The sequence below is a fragment of the Cherax quadricarinatus genome, unplaced genomic scaffold, assembly GCF_038502225.1.
Source record: "Cherax quadricarinatus isolate ZL_2023a unplaced genomic scaffold, ASM3850222v1 Contig15, whole genome shotgun sequence".
Lineage (NCBI taxonomy): Eukaryota > Metazoa > Arthropoda > Malacostraca > Decapoda > Parastacidae > Cherax > Cherax quadricarinatus.
Window position 1 is genome coordinate 617,501 of NW_027195041.1, and position 15,632 is coordinate 633,132.

Consider the following 15,632-nt stretch of genomic DNA (forward strand, 5'->3'; position numbering starts at 1 on the left):
ACAACACTGGAGGACAGCAGGGACAAGGGGAACATGACAACACTGGAGAGGAGGGATAGGGGGAACATGATAACGGCATATAAAATACTGAGAGGAATTGACAAAGTGGACAGAGACAGGATGTTCCAGAGATGTGACACAGCAACAAGGTGACACAACTGGAAGCTGAAGACTCAGATGAGTCACAGAGATGTTAAGGAAGTATTTCTTAACCCATACATTTGTCAGGAAGTGGAAGAGTGTGGATAGGGAGGTAGTGGAGGCAGGAACCATACATAGTTGTAAGACGAGGTATGATAAAGCTCATGGTGCAGGGAGAGAGACCTAGTAGCGACCAGTGAAGAGGCGGGGCCAGGAGCTATGAATCGACCCCAGCAACCACAATTAGGTGAGTACACACACACACACACACACACACACACACACACACTCGACCCCCGCAGCCTCAACTTGGTGAGTACACACACACACACACACACACACACACACTCGACCCACGCAGCCTCAACTTGGTGAGTACACACACACACACACACACACACACACACACACACACACACACACACACACACACACACACACACACACACACACACAACAATCTGCTAGGAAAAACAGACACGAATGCAGTACAATACGGACCTTGACTGACTAGGTCACACACACATTATTGTTATAATCATGGGGGAGCGCTAAACCCATAGGGATTATTCAGGTTACACACACAGTGACTTGATAAAGTCACCGTGTGTGTCAGTATTATCTGTATTAGTTTGATAGACTATGTATAAGTAGATAAAATATTGATGGATAGACTTGTGGATGTTGTGTGAGGACGTCACAGATGTATCAGAACATTATGTAGAGTAAGATGTCGAGTGAGAGTAAGATGTAGTGAGAGTAAGATGTCGAGTGAGAGTAAGATGTAGTGAGAGTAAGATGTAGACGGGATACAAGGAGAATGTAGTCAGTGGGTAACACTAGTATCACAATATACACAACAACCACTCTGATAAAACCAGTGAAACAATAAGAGTTCTTGTCATTTCTCACATATTCAAGGACCCGCTCACGTTCACTATTTTATCACAGTCCTGTACTGATGAATTGTATTGATGGTGAAGGTCATTACTGTTACAATAACTGGTAGTGTACTGATGGTGAAGGTTATTACTGTTACAATAACTGGTAGTGTACTGATGGTGAAGGTCATTACTGTTACAATAACTGGTAGTGTACTGATGGTGTAGGTTATTACTGTTACAATAACTGGTAGTGTAGTGATGGTGTAGGTTATTACTGTTACAATAACTGGTAGTGTAGTGATGGTGAAGGTCATTACTGTTACAATAACTGGTAGTGTAGTGATGGTGAAGGTCATTACTGTTACAATAACTGGTAGTGTAGTGATGGTGTAGGTTATTACTGTTACAATAACTGGTAGTGTACTGATGGTGTAGGTTATTACTGTTACAATAACTGGTAGTGTAGTGATGGTGAAGGTCATTACTGTTACAATAACTGGTAGTGTAGTGATGGTGTAGGTTATTACTGTTACAATAACTGGTAGTGTAGTGATGGTGAAGGTCATTACTGTTACAATAACTGGTAGTGTACTAATAACTAGTCATAGCAGTGGATTGAGTTAAATCTACTTGTTTTTGCTGGAGACTAAAAATACAGCCAAATATAGAACTTTACTGGAATATACGCAAGTAACCCGCACACAATAGTTCCTCTCCCGTATGTGCGGGTTATTTGTGTATTATTCCAGCCACTGTATTGTGCCTTTTTAATTTTGGAATATTTTCAGAATGTAAAGATTTTTACATAACTCACACATAAGAGAAAGAAGCTTATGATGATATTTTTGTTCGACTTGTACCATTGACAAGTCACACTAACACACGAAGGTAAGGGAGAGGGGGACAGGGACGGGACAGAGGAAGAAGGAAGTGGAGAAGTAGTGGTAGAGGTAATGTTGGTAGTGAAAGTAGTAGTAGAAGTAGTAATAGGTAGAGGGAGTAGTGATAGTGGTACGAAAGACAGAAAGCGAAGTAAAGCAAGAGTGGCATTGTTCGAATTACGGTATTGTGCCTTTTTGTTCTCCATGGGAAAATTTGTAAAGGAGGTGCCATGTCTAAGCCACTAGGCCTGCTATAATGTTGCTCCAGTCTTATGTTGTTATATTTGTGTTTCAGAGGGCGTGCAGTGTGGTAGTAGCGGTGATGGCAGCAGCAACTATGGCCATCAAGCAACCAAATATTGAAGGTTCGTGGCTGCCCCTGCAGGAGGCCAGGACAAGTGGTGACACTGGCCAGTGGATGAAACCATCCTGGCATCCTACCCAGACTTGGCCTGAGGAGGATGAAGCTGCCTGGGATACCTACGATGCTATAGACTCTCCCTTCCTTCCTGAGGAAAATATTAGGGAAGTTGAAGACAGCGGTTTGGCTGTTATGTTAGGTGTGACTCAGCAGGAAGATTCTCCCTGGCTCACCAAACGAGAGCCTCCCAGACGTCTTGGCTCACTTATGGATCTCTACAGGTCTGTGGCTCATGGTCTGAGTCCATTCGTGCCTGCCACCAAGAGCCAGGTGTTCTCTGCCGCCCCAGAGCGGCGATCTGGTCGGCGGCCGGCTGCTTGTCGGTTCGGGCCATTCGGGTTAGTGTGCTGGAATGCCGCAAGGCGAAGTACTGTAATGAGACAGAGGTCTCCACAGCTAGCACAGTAGCACCTAAGTACATAAGAAACACTGCAGCAAGCCTACTGGCCCATACTAGGCAGGTCCTTGTCAAACCCAAACCCACTAACCCACCAACCCATTATCAATGTTACCCAAGAAATAAGGTTTGATAACACAATTAACTAAAGTGTTTTGCAGGGACCCTGTTAACCACCGGATTCTTACCCATATTCCTCTTAATAATACCCACTGACGACATAATACCCTGGGGTACCTGGTTATAATTTTCCCAGTATGCCAAATAGAACTCTGCATACACTGGGGGAACCTCTCCTACCATAGAAACCTCGGTCATACCCATCCCAATACACACATCAGAACTATGCCCTGGGAACACCGAAAACGTCTCCGCGCCCTGGGAACACCGAAAACGTCTCCGCGCCCTGGGAACACCGAAAACGTCTCCGCGCCCTGGGAACACCGAAAACGTCTCCGCGCCCTGGAAACACCTACAGTAAAGTCCCTAACCACATCCTCCCAACTAACTCTGCCTTTCTTCTCCAGGTTACCAGTTCATTGGGGTCCTGTATTTCCCAAGTGGAAATACAACACTGGAGTGACATGAATATGTTGCTAAGGAATTATCTGTTACTTAGCTACTTGTAACATAAACATAAGAAAAACATACCATTTATGAGTTTCAATTTTCCCATAATTAATGTTAAAAACACTGAACCAAATGTATAATGTTGATGTACATGGTAGCTCACCTAGCAGTAAGTAGGTACCTGGGTGTTAGGTGACTGGTGTGGGGTGGCATTCTGGGGGACAAGACTGAAGGATCACAGTGGAAATAAGGCAGTCCTCGATGACGCACAGACTTTCTTAAGAACATAAGAACATAAGAACGAAGGAACACTGCAGAAGGCCTACTGGCCCATGCGAGGCAGGTCCAAGTCTCCTACCGGCTTAAGCCAATGCACCCAACCTAGTCAGGTCAGGTCACATTGACTTAAGGGAGGAGCACGGCAACCGACCTGGTAGCACAAGCTATCAGGTCTAACTCACACCCACCCACATCCACTCATGTATTTATCCAACCTATTTTTAAAGCTACTCAACGTTCTGGCCTCTATAACGGTACTTGGGAGTTTGTTCCACTCATCCACAACTCTATTACCAAACCAGTACTTTCCTATATCCTTCCTGAATCTGAATTTTTCCAACTTAAAACCATTGCTGCGAGTCCTGTCTAGGCTAGATATTTTCAGCACACTATTTACATCCCCTTTATTTATTCCTGTCTTCCATTTATACACCTCAATCATATCCCCCCTAATTCTACGTCTTTCTAGAGAGTGCAGTTTCAGGGCCCTTAGTCTATCCTCATAGGGAAGGTTTCTGATACATGGGATCAACTTTGTCATCCTCCTTTGTACAATTTCCAGAGAATTTATATCCATTCTGTAATACGGTGACCAAAACTGTGCAGCATAATCTAAATGAGGCCTAACCAAGGATGTATAGAGTTGAAGAACAACCTGAGGACTCCTATTATTTATGCTTCTTGATATGAAGCCAAGGATTCTATTAGCTTTATTGCGAACACTTATGCACTGTTGTCTTGGTTTCAGATTACTGCTAACCAGAACTCCTAAATCTTTTTCGCAATCCGTAATATTAAGATCTACATTATTTAGTTTATATGTGGCATGGTTATTGTCCTGTCCAACATTTAGAACTTTGCATTTGTCTATATTAAACTGCATCTGCCACTTCTCCGACCACTGCATCAGTCTATTCAAATCTTCCTGGAGTGCTCGAATGTCCTCGTCAGAATGAATTCGACGGCCTATTTTGGTGTCATCGGCAAACTTGCCGATGTCGCTCTTTATGCCCTCATCTATGTCGTTTATGTAGATTGTGAACAGCAGGGGGCCCAACACTGACCCCTGTGGAACACCGCTCGTGACACTCCCCCACTCTGATTTCTCCCCATTTATGCAAACTCTCTGCTGCCTATTTGTCAACCATGCCTCTATCCAGGAAAAAATTTCTCCTCCTATTCCATGTGCTTTAATTTTCCTCAATAGTCTCTGATGTGGGACCCTGTCAAAAGCCTTACTGAAGTCCATATACACAATATCATATTCATTACCATGATCTACCTCCTCAAATACCTTAGTGAAAAAAGTTAATAAATTCGTAAGGCAGGAACGCCCCTTTGTAAAACCATGCTGAGATTCGTTGATTAATTTATGTTTTTCAAGGTGGCTACGAACTGCCTCGGCAATTATTGATTCCATAAATTTTCCCACTATGGAGGTTAGGCTTATTGGTCTATAGTTCGAAGCTAAGGACCTGTCACCTGTTTTGAAAATAGGTATCACATTTGCCATTTTCCACTTATCTGGCACCATGCCAGTTTGTAGTGATATGTTGAAAAGATTAGCCAAAGGGGTGCTAAGCTCCTCTTTACATTCCTTTAGAACCCTTGCATACAGTTCATCAGGGCCTGGGGATTTGTTAGGTTTTAATTTATCTATTTGCCTAAGGACCATGTCACTTGTGACCCTAATAGTGCACAGTTTATTATCGTCCTGTTCTACATAATTTATCATTACTGGAATATCGCTGGTATCCTCCTGTGTAAAAACTGAGAGGAAGTATGTGTTAAAAATTCTACACATTTCCTTATCACTGTCAGTGAGCTGACCCGAGGAACTTTTGAGTGGGCCTATCTTGTCCCCGATCTTACTTCTGTATACCTGAAAGAATCCTTTTGGGTTAGTCTTCGATTCTCTTGCAACTTTAACCTCATAATCTCTTTTTGCTTTTCTAATTCCCTTTTTTATTTCTCTCTTTAACTGAATATATCGATTTCTCAATTGCCCCTCTCCTCTTTTGATTTGCCTATATATGCCTCTCTTTTGACCAATCAGATATTTTAATCTATTGTTCATCCATTTAGGATCATTTTTGTTTGATCTGATTTCCCTATTTGGAACATAATTTGACTGAGCAGCTAGAACTATGCCCTGGAAAGCATCATATCGGCAACCATCACCACCTACCTGACCCTTAGTCAGGTCATTCCAGTTCAGCCCACCTAAGTAATTTTTCAGTCCTATGAAATCAGCCAAGCGACAGTCAGGGACGGAGACTTGATTGCCATTATTAGGGGAATTCCATGATATATTAAAACTGAGTGATTTGTGATCACTTGCCCCAAGCTCATCATTAACCTCAAGATTATTAATTAGTGTTTCCCTACTGGCAAGAACCAAGTCAAGGAGGTTATTTCCCCTAGTTGGCTCTGTCACAAACTGTTTTAAAAAACAATCCTGGATCGTATCAAGAAAGTCACCTGACTCTAAATTTCCTGTCAAATTGCTCCAGTCAATCTGTCTATAGTTGAAATCTCCCATTAGCACAACATTTTCGTATGTAGATGCCTTCCGAATTTCGTCCCATAGAAGTTTACTGCACTCCCTATCAAGATTTGGGGCCCTGTAAATCACACCCAAAATTAGTTTTTCTCGGCCCTCGAGAAGCTGTAACCAAACAGATTCAGTGGCTGACGCTTCTAATTTAATATCTTGTCTAACACAACAATTTAAATTGTCTCTGACATACATCGCTACTCCACCACCTTTCCTGTTGACCCTGTCAGTGTGGAATAATTTATAGCCTTGTATGTGACATTCAGAGGGCATCTCTCTATCTTTCAGATTGAGCCAGGTCTCTGTTATAGCAATAATATCTATGTTTCCTGCACTTGGGTTATACTAGGTGGTTAACACCCCCTATCCCGGGTTATCCTGGGTGGTTAACACCCCCTACCCCGGGTTATCCTGGGTGGCTAACACTCCCTACCCTGGGTGGTTAACACTCCCTACCCTGGGTTATCCTGGGTGGCTAACACTCCCTACCCTGGGTTATCCTGGGTGGCTAACACCCCCTACCCCGGGTTATCCTGGGTGGCTTCACTCCCTACCCTGGGTTATCCTGGGTGGCTAACACTCCCTACCCTGGGTTATCCTGGGTGGTTAACCTTCCGGGTTTAAAATCCCAACAAACATTAATCTTACCATACATGGGAAAGACAGACAACTCAGAACATGGAAATCCATACTGAGGTTATCTGCTGAGAAGAACAAACTACGTCTGTCTACATTAAGAACTATCGGGAATTTTCTCGGTGTATAAACCAACATTAAGAACTATCGTGAATTTTCTTGGTGTATAAACCAACATTAAGAACTATCGTGAATTTTCTTGGTGTATAAACCAGTCTCCCATACAGCCTCCACGCCCTCCAACAGTCCTCACACTGAGTGCAGATGAATGGTTCAGGGAACCGACACGTTGATAAATTAGACACATGTGCAACTCTTGGGTATCTTTATTGAGGAAACGTTTCCTTAATAAGGATACCCAAGAGCTGCACATGCGTCTAATTTATCAGTCCTGACACTGCCTATCAGAGAAGATATCTGACTTTTTGTTGGGGTTACCCTGGGTAATTTACACTATGTATGATTGTACTTACGTGTACCTGTGCCTAAATATACCTACTTACCAGTAGACATATAAAGATTGACTGAAGACTATTATATGTCCTTTTTCAGTGTACTAACGTCCTCCGTACACACGTCAAGTCAGTGTCAACAGCAGGTATATTAGTAAGATCACCGGTTCTGTTGGGACCGGGTCTTTCCAGATGGTAACCTGGTGTCAACAGTAGATTATGTAAACAAGGGGTGAGACGAGAGGACGCATAAGCCGTCGGCTGAGACGACTGAAGAAATCTTCTACAGATCATGCAGATTAAGACTGCAAATATGTGAATCAATGGTTACGGGTACTGAACCCATGGCCTGTAAGTCCTAAAACTCACAGCCAGGTTGGTGTGGGATCCATCTGCAAAAACCTGCCTTTGTGGTCACAGTGGAGGCCGATGTTAACCTTCCTATGGTGTATAGCAATATACCTACTTGTATGACTATTATTGTAGCCAGCTGGCCAAGTGGTTAACGCACTGGCCGAGTTTAACGACTGACTTGCCATGGGTTGAAAAACCCTCCCGAGAGAGGTATGGGTCAGGAAGATGGGCATATATATATATGTCGCCTGCGAGAACAGGCGAAATATTCACAAACACTGATCTCTGGCTGAAGGAGACTCGAACCTACGAACCTTAGAACAAGGTACGCAGTGCTTTACCAATCTACCCACACCGGACAATACCTTAGCTTGTAGCTTGCGCTACACGTTGATCCAGTGTGGGTAGATTGGTAAAGCACTGCGTACCTTGTTCTAAGGTTCGTAGGTTCGAGTCTCCTTCAGCCAGAGATCAGTGTTTGTATATATATATATATATATATATATATATATATATATATATATATATATATATATATATATATATATGTGTGTGTGTGTGTGTGTGTGTGTGTGTGTGTGTGTGTGTGTGTGTGTGTTGACCAGTAACAACACTGCGGCTAGACAAGGACTCAAACCAATGCTGCTTTGGCCTGCCTCATGGTGGGCGATAACTCATGACACCTTAATCCACTGGACCAAAGCTACATGGGATCGAGTCCTTGGCTAGTCGCAGTGTTGTCATTGATCAATACCACTTGTTCGTGGGCACAATAATAAATATATATGTGTGTGCAGTAGTCATTGATGAGTGGAACAATCTGCATCAACAACACTACCAGTATTACCTCCAGGGTCATCAACATCACCAGCGATAACTCCATGGTCAACACTACCAGTGTTGACTCCACGGTCATCAACACTACCAGTGTTGACTCCACGGTCAGCAACACTACCAGTGTTGACTCCACGGTCATCAACACTACCAGTGTTGACTCCACGGTCATCAACACTACCAGTGTTGACTCCACGGTCATCAACACTACCAGTGTTGACTCCACGGTCATCAACACTACCAGTGTTGACTCCACGGTCATCAACACTACAAGTGTTGACTCCACGGTCATCAACACTACCAGTGTTGACTCCACGGTCATCAACACTACCAGTGTTGACTCCACGGTCATCAACACTACCAGTGTTGACTCCACGGTCATCAACACTACCAGTGTTGACTCCACGGTCATCAACACTACCAGTGTTGACTCCACGGTCATCAACACTACCAGTGTTGACTCCACGGTCATCAACACTACCAGTGTTGACTCCACGGTCATCAACACTACCAGTGTTGACTCCACGGTCATCAACACTACCAGTGTTGACTCCACGGTCATCAACACTACCAGTGTTGACTCCACGGTCATCAACACTACCAGTGTTGACTCCACGGTCATCAACACTACCAGTGTTGACTCCACGGTCATCAACACTACCAGTGTTGACTCCACGGTCATCAACACTACCAGTGTTGACTCCACGGTCATCAACACTACCAGTGTTGACTCCACGGTCATCAACACTACCAGTGTTGACTCCACGGTCATCAACACTACCAGTGTTGACTCCACGGTCATCAACACTACCAGTGTTGACTCCACGGTCATCAACACTACCAGTGTTGACTCCACGGTCATCAACACTACCAGTGTTGACTCCACGGTCATCAACACTACCAGTGTTGACTCCACGGTCATCAACACTACCAGTGTTGACTCCACGGTCATCAACACTACCAGTGTTGACTCCACGGTCATCAACACTACCAGTGTTGACTCCACGGTCATCAACACTACCAGTGTTGACTCCACGGTCATCAACACTACCAGTGTTGACTCCACGGTCATCAACACTACCAGTGTTGACTCCACGGTCATCAACACTACCAGTGTTGACTCCACGGTCATCAACACTACCAGTGTTGACTCCACGGTCATCAACACTACCAGTGTTGACTCCACGGTCATCAACACTACCAGTGTTGACTCCACGGTCATCAACACTACCAGTGTTGACTCCACGGTCATCAACACTACCAGTGTTGACTCCACGGTCATCAACACTACCAGTGTTGACTCCACGGTCATCAACACTACCAGTGTTGACTCCACGGTCATCAACACTACCAGTGTTGACTCCACGGTCATCAACACTACCAGTGTTGACTCCACGGTCATCAACACTACCAGTGTTGACTCCACGGTCATCAACACTACCAGTGTTGACTCCACGGTCATCAACACTACCAGTGTTGACTCCACGGTCATCAACACTACCAGTGTTGACTCCACGGTCATCAACACTACCAGTGTTGACTCCACGGTCATCAACACTACCAGTGTTGACTCCACGGTCATCAACACTACCAGTGTTGACTCCACGGTCATCAACACTACCAGTGTTGACTCCACGGTCATCAACACTACCAGTGTTGACTCCACGGTCATCAACACTACCAGTGTTGACTCCACGGTCATCAACACTACCAGTGTTGACTCCAGGGTCATCAACACTGCCAGTGTTGACTCCACGGTCATCAACACTGCCAGTGTTGACTCCAGGGTCATCAACACTGCCAGTGTTGACTCCAGGGTCATCAACACTGCCAGTGTTGACTCCAGGGTCATCAACACTGCCAGTGTTGACTCCAGGGTCATCAACACTGCCAGTGTTGACTCCAGGGTCATCAACACTACCAGTGTTGACTCCACGGTCATCAACACTACCAGTGTTGACTCCAGGGTCATCAACACTGCCAGTGTTGACTCCAGGGTCATCAACACCACTAATAACGATCACAGGGTCATAAACACCACCATTGACGATCACAGGGTCATCAACACCACCAATAACGATCACAAGGTCATCAACACCAATCACGACCACAAGGTCATCAACACCAATAACGACCACAGAATCAACACCACCAATAACGACCACAGAATCAACACCATTAAGGATCACAGGGTCATCAACACCACCATTAACGACCACAGGGTCATCAACACTACCAATAACGATCACAGGGTCAACACCACCATTAACAACCACAGGGTCATCAACACCACCATTAACAACCACAGGGTCATCAACACCACCATTAACAACCACAGGGTCATCAACACCATTAACAATCACAGGGTTATCAACACCAACAACCACAGGGTCAACACCACCATTAACAACCACAGGGTCATCAACACCACCATTAACAACCACAGGGTCATCAACACCACCATTAACAACCACAGGGTCATCACCATTAACAACAACAGGGTCATCAACACCACCATTAACAACCACAGGGTCATCAACACGACCATTAACAACCACAGGGTCATCAACACCATTAACAACCATAGGGTCATCAACACCACCAATAACTATCACAAGGTTATCAACACAGGGTCATCAACACCACCATTAACAACCACAGGGTCATCAACACTACCAATAACGATCACAGGGTCTTCAACACCACCATTAACAATCACAGGGTCAACACCACCATTAACAACGACAGGGTCATCAACACCACCATTAACAACCACGGGGTCATCAACACCACCGTTAACAACCACAGGGTCATCAACACCATTAACAACCACAGGGTCAACACCATTAACAACCATAGGGTCATCAACACCAATAACGATCACAAGGTCATCAACACAGGGTCATCAACAGCACTATTAACAACCACAGGGTCATCAACACCATTAACAACTACAGGGTCATCAACACCACCATTAACAACCACAGGGTCATCAACACCATTAACAACCACAGGGTCATCAACACCACCATTAACAACCACAGGGTCATCAACACCACCATTAACAACCACAGGGTCATCAACACCACCATTAACAACCACAGGGTCATCAACACCACCATTAACAATCACAGGGTCATCAACACCATTAAAAACCAAAGGGTCATCAACACCACCATTAACAACCACAGGGTCATCAACACCATTAACCACCACAGGGTCATCAACACCATTAACAATCACAGGGTCATCAACACCACCATTAACAACCACAGGGTCATCAACACCATTAACAACCACAGGGTCATCAACACCACCATTAACAATCACAGGGTCATCATCACCACCATTAACAAGCACAGGGTCATCACACCACCATTAACAATCATAGGGTCATCAACACCACCATTAACATCCACAGGGTCATCAACACGATCATTAACAACCACAGGGTCAACATCAACACCATTAACAACCACAGGGTCATCAACACCATCATTAACAACCACAGGGTCGACACCATTAACAACCACAGGGTCATCAACACCACCAATAACAACCAGGGTCATCAACACCATTAACAATCACAGGGTCATCAACACCACCATTAACAATCACAGGGTCATCACACCAACATTAATAATCACAGGGTCATCAACACCATTAACAATCACAGGGTCAACACCACCATTAACATCCACAGGGTCATCAACACCACCATTAACATCCACAGGGTCATCAACACCACCATTAACATCCACAGGGTCATCAACACCATTAACAACCACAGGGTCATCAACACCATTAACAACCACAGGGTCAACACCATTAACAACCACAGGGTCATCAACACCACCAATAACCACAGGGTCATCAACACCATTAACAACCACAGGGTCAACACCATTAGCAACTACAGGGTCATCAACACCATTAACAACCACAGGGTCAACACCACCATTAACAACCACAGGGTCAACAACACCATTAACAACCACAGGGTCATCAACACCACCATTAACAACCACAGGGTCATCAACACCACCATTAACAACCACAGGGTCATCAACACCAACATTAACAACCACAGGGTCATCAACCACAGGGTCATCAACACCAACATTAACAACCACAGGGTCATCAACACCAACATTAACAACCACAGGGTCATCAACACCAACATTAACAACCACAGGGTCATCAACACCAACATTAACAACCACAGGGTCATCAACACCAACATTAACAACCACAGGGTCATCAACACCAACATTAACAACCACAGGGTCATCAACCACAGGGTCATCAACACCAACATTAACAACCACAGGGTCATCAACCACAGGGTCATCAACCACAGGGTCATCAACCACAGGGTCATCAACCACAGGGTCATCAATACAACATAAATAACAGTTGATGTATCTACCTTGACTTCCACTGGACTTCCCTCACTCCCCATAATTCTTCATTTACTGGCTCTTGTCTACCGTCATCACCTTACTCCGCCAGCGGTATGGTAGGGCGGACACCTCAGGTCTTCAAGTGATCCAAAAACTCACAATTGGCATCAATTACGGCGGAAAAAAACCCAAAAATAGAAAACATTTCCAGCTGGAAGAGGCGACACAGGTCTTGTGTCTCGGCGCTTAAATTCCGAAAATAAAATTCCCGACCTAACCATCAATATTCTGTTTTTCTCCTCTGTTTTCTTATTTTTATGGGATATTAATGTTTCTTTTACTTTTAAGTGGCTTTTTCTGGCTTAGTTCGTAGATGGAAAATTTATTTACACAGTTTTTTTCGTAAATTTTAGATGATTTATTCCGAAATGTAACGAATTAATTTGATTTACAGAAAACTGTTGTATTAGAGGGCAAACTCGTGTAAATTTGATTTACAGAAAACTGTTGTATTTGAGGGCGAACTCGTGTAAATTTGCAACTCATATCTACACTAATTATTGGTAATGTTGTTTAAACAAAGTTAGGCCTACACAGCTGGCTTTCTCAGGCCTATTGTTTAGGTTATTGTACATCACTAGTAAGGCCTCACTTACATCATGCGGCTTATTTCTGGTCTCCATATTATTTACCTGGCTTATACCTGCAGGGTATTCCAGGGGTCAACGCCCCCTGGTCTATGACCAGGCTTGGTTGTGGATCACAAATTGGTCAACTAGGCTGTTACTGCTGGCAACATGTAAATCAACGTAGGAACCACAGCCCAGCTGCTTCCTCTCTCCTGTCTGCACGGAGAATATAACAGACTTTCTTGGGTTATCCTGGGTGGCTAACACTCCCTACCCTGGGTTATCCTGGGTGGCTAACACTTCCTACCCCGGGTTATCCTGGGTGGCTAACACTTCCTACCCTGGGTTATCCTGGGTGGCTAACACTCCCTACCCTGGGTTATCCTGGGTGGCTAACACTCCCTACCCTGGGTTATCCTGGGTGGCTAACACTTCCTACCCTGGGTTATCCTGGGTGGCTAACACTTCCTACCCTGGGTTATCCTGGGTGGCTAACACTTCCTACCCTGGGTTATCCTGGGTGGCTAACACTTCCTACCCTGGGTTGTCCTGGGTGGCTAACACTTCCTACCCTGGGTTATCCTGGGTGGCTAACACTCCCTACCCTGGGTTATTTTGGGTGGCTAACACTTCCTACCCTGGGTTATCCTGGGTGGCTAACACTCCCTACCCTGGGTTATCCTGGGTGGCTAACACTTCCTACCCCGGGTTATCCTGGGTGGCTAACACTCCCTACCCTGGGTTATTTTGGGTGGCTAACACTTCCTACCCTGGGTTATCCTGGGTGGCTAACACTCCCTACCCTGGGTTATCCTGGGTGGCTAACACTTCCTACCCTGGGTTATCCTGGGTGGCTAACACTCCCTACCCTGGGTTATCCTGGGTGGCTAACACTTCCTACCCTGGGTTATCCTGGGTGGCTAACACTCCCTACCCTGGGTTATCCTGGGTGGCTAACACTTCCTACCCTGGGTTATCCTGGGTGGCTAACACTCCCTACCCTGGGTTATTTTGGGTGGCTAACACTTCCTACCCTGGGTTATCCTGGGTGGCTAACACTCCCTACCCTGGGTTATCCTGGGTGGCTAACACTTCCTACCCTGGGTTATCCTGGGTGGCTAACACTCCCTACCCTGGGTTATCCTGGGTGGCTAACACTTCCTACCCTGGGTTATCCTGGGTGGCTAACACTCCCTACCCTGGGTTATCCTGGGTGGCTAACACTTCCTACCCTGGGTTATCCTGGGTGGCTAACACTTCCTACCCTGGGTTGTCCTGGGTGGCTAACACTTCCTACCCTGGGTTATCCTGGGTGGCTAACACTCCCTACCCTGGACCCTATTGGACCACTACGACAAGGTCCTAAATGCACTAGAAGACAAAAAGAATGCAGATGTAATATATACAGACTTTGCAAAAGCCTTCGACAAGTGTGACCATGGCGTAATAGCGCACAAAATGCGTGCTAAAGGAATAACAGGAAAAGTCGGTCGATGGATCTATAATTTCCTCACTAACAGAACACAGAGAGTAGTCGTCAACAGAGTAAAGTCCGAGGCAGCTACGGTGAAAAGCTCTGTTCCACAAGGCACAGTACTAGCTCCCATCTTGTTCCTCATCCTTATATCCGACATAGACAAGGATGTCAGCCACAGCACCGTGTCTTCCTTTGCAGATGACACCCGAATCTGCATGACAGTGTCTTCCATTGCAGACACTGCAAAGCTCCAGGCAGACATCAACCAAATCTTTCAGTGGGCTGCAGAAAACAATATGAAGTTCAACGATGAGAAATTTCAATTACTCAGATATGGTAAACATGAGGAAATTAAATCTTCATCAGAGTACAAAACAAATTCTGGCCACAAAATAGAGCGAAACACCAACGTCAAAGACCTGGGAGTGATCATGTCGGAGGATCTCACCTTCAAGGACCATAACATTGTATCAATCGCATCTGCTAGAAAAATGACAGGATGGATAATGAGAACCTTCAAAACTAGGGAGGCCAAGCCCATGATGACACTCTTCAGGTCACTTGTTCTATCTAGGCTGGAATATTGCTGCACACTAACAGCACCTTTCAAGGCAGGTGAAATTGCCGACCTAGAAAATGTACAGAGAACTTTCACGGCGCGCATAACGGAGATAAAACACCTCAATTATTGGGAGCGCTTGAGGTTCCTAAACCTGT

General features: G+C 45.0%; 2 protein-coding genes across 2 annotated transcripts in view; one reads left to right on the top strand and one right to left on the bottom strand.

Annotated features, from left to right (window-relative positions):
- LOC128704566 (uncharacterized) overlaps positions 1-4,085 on the top strand; it is a 40,642-nt gene extending 36,557 nt beyond the window's left edge. The window contains exon 2 of the mRNA XM_053799690.2: positions 2,202-4,085. Within this exon, the coding sequence (XP_053655665.2) occupies positions 2,202-2,735 (534 nt within the window). The 3' untranslated portion in view covers positions 2,736-4,085. The remainder of the gene's footprint in view (positions 1-2,201) is intronic.
- The window catches only part of LOC128704570 (uncharacterized), a 382,531-nt gene extending 369,485 nt beyond the window's left edge, over positions 1-13,046 (bottom strand). The window contains exon 1 of the mRNA XM_070079768.1: positions 12,836-13,046. The gene's annotated coding sequence lies outside the window, so the exon portion shown is untranslated. The remainder of the gene's footprint in view (positions 1-12,835) is intronic.
- Positions 13,047-15,632: the final 2,586 nt, after the last annotated feature.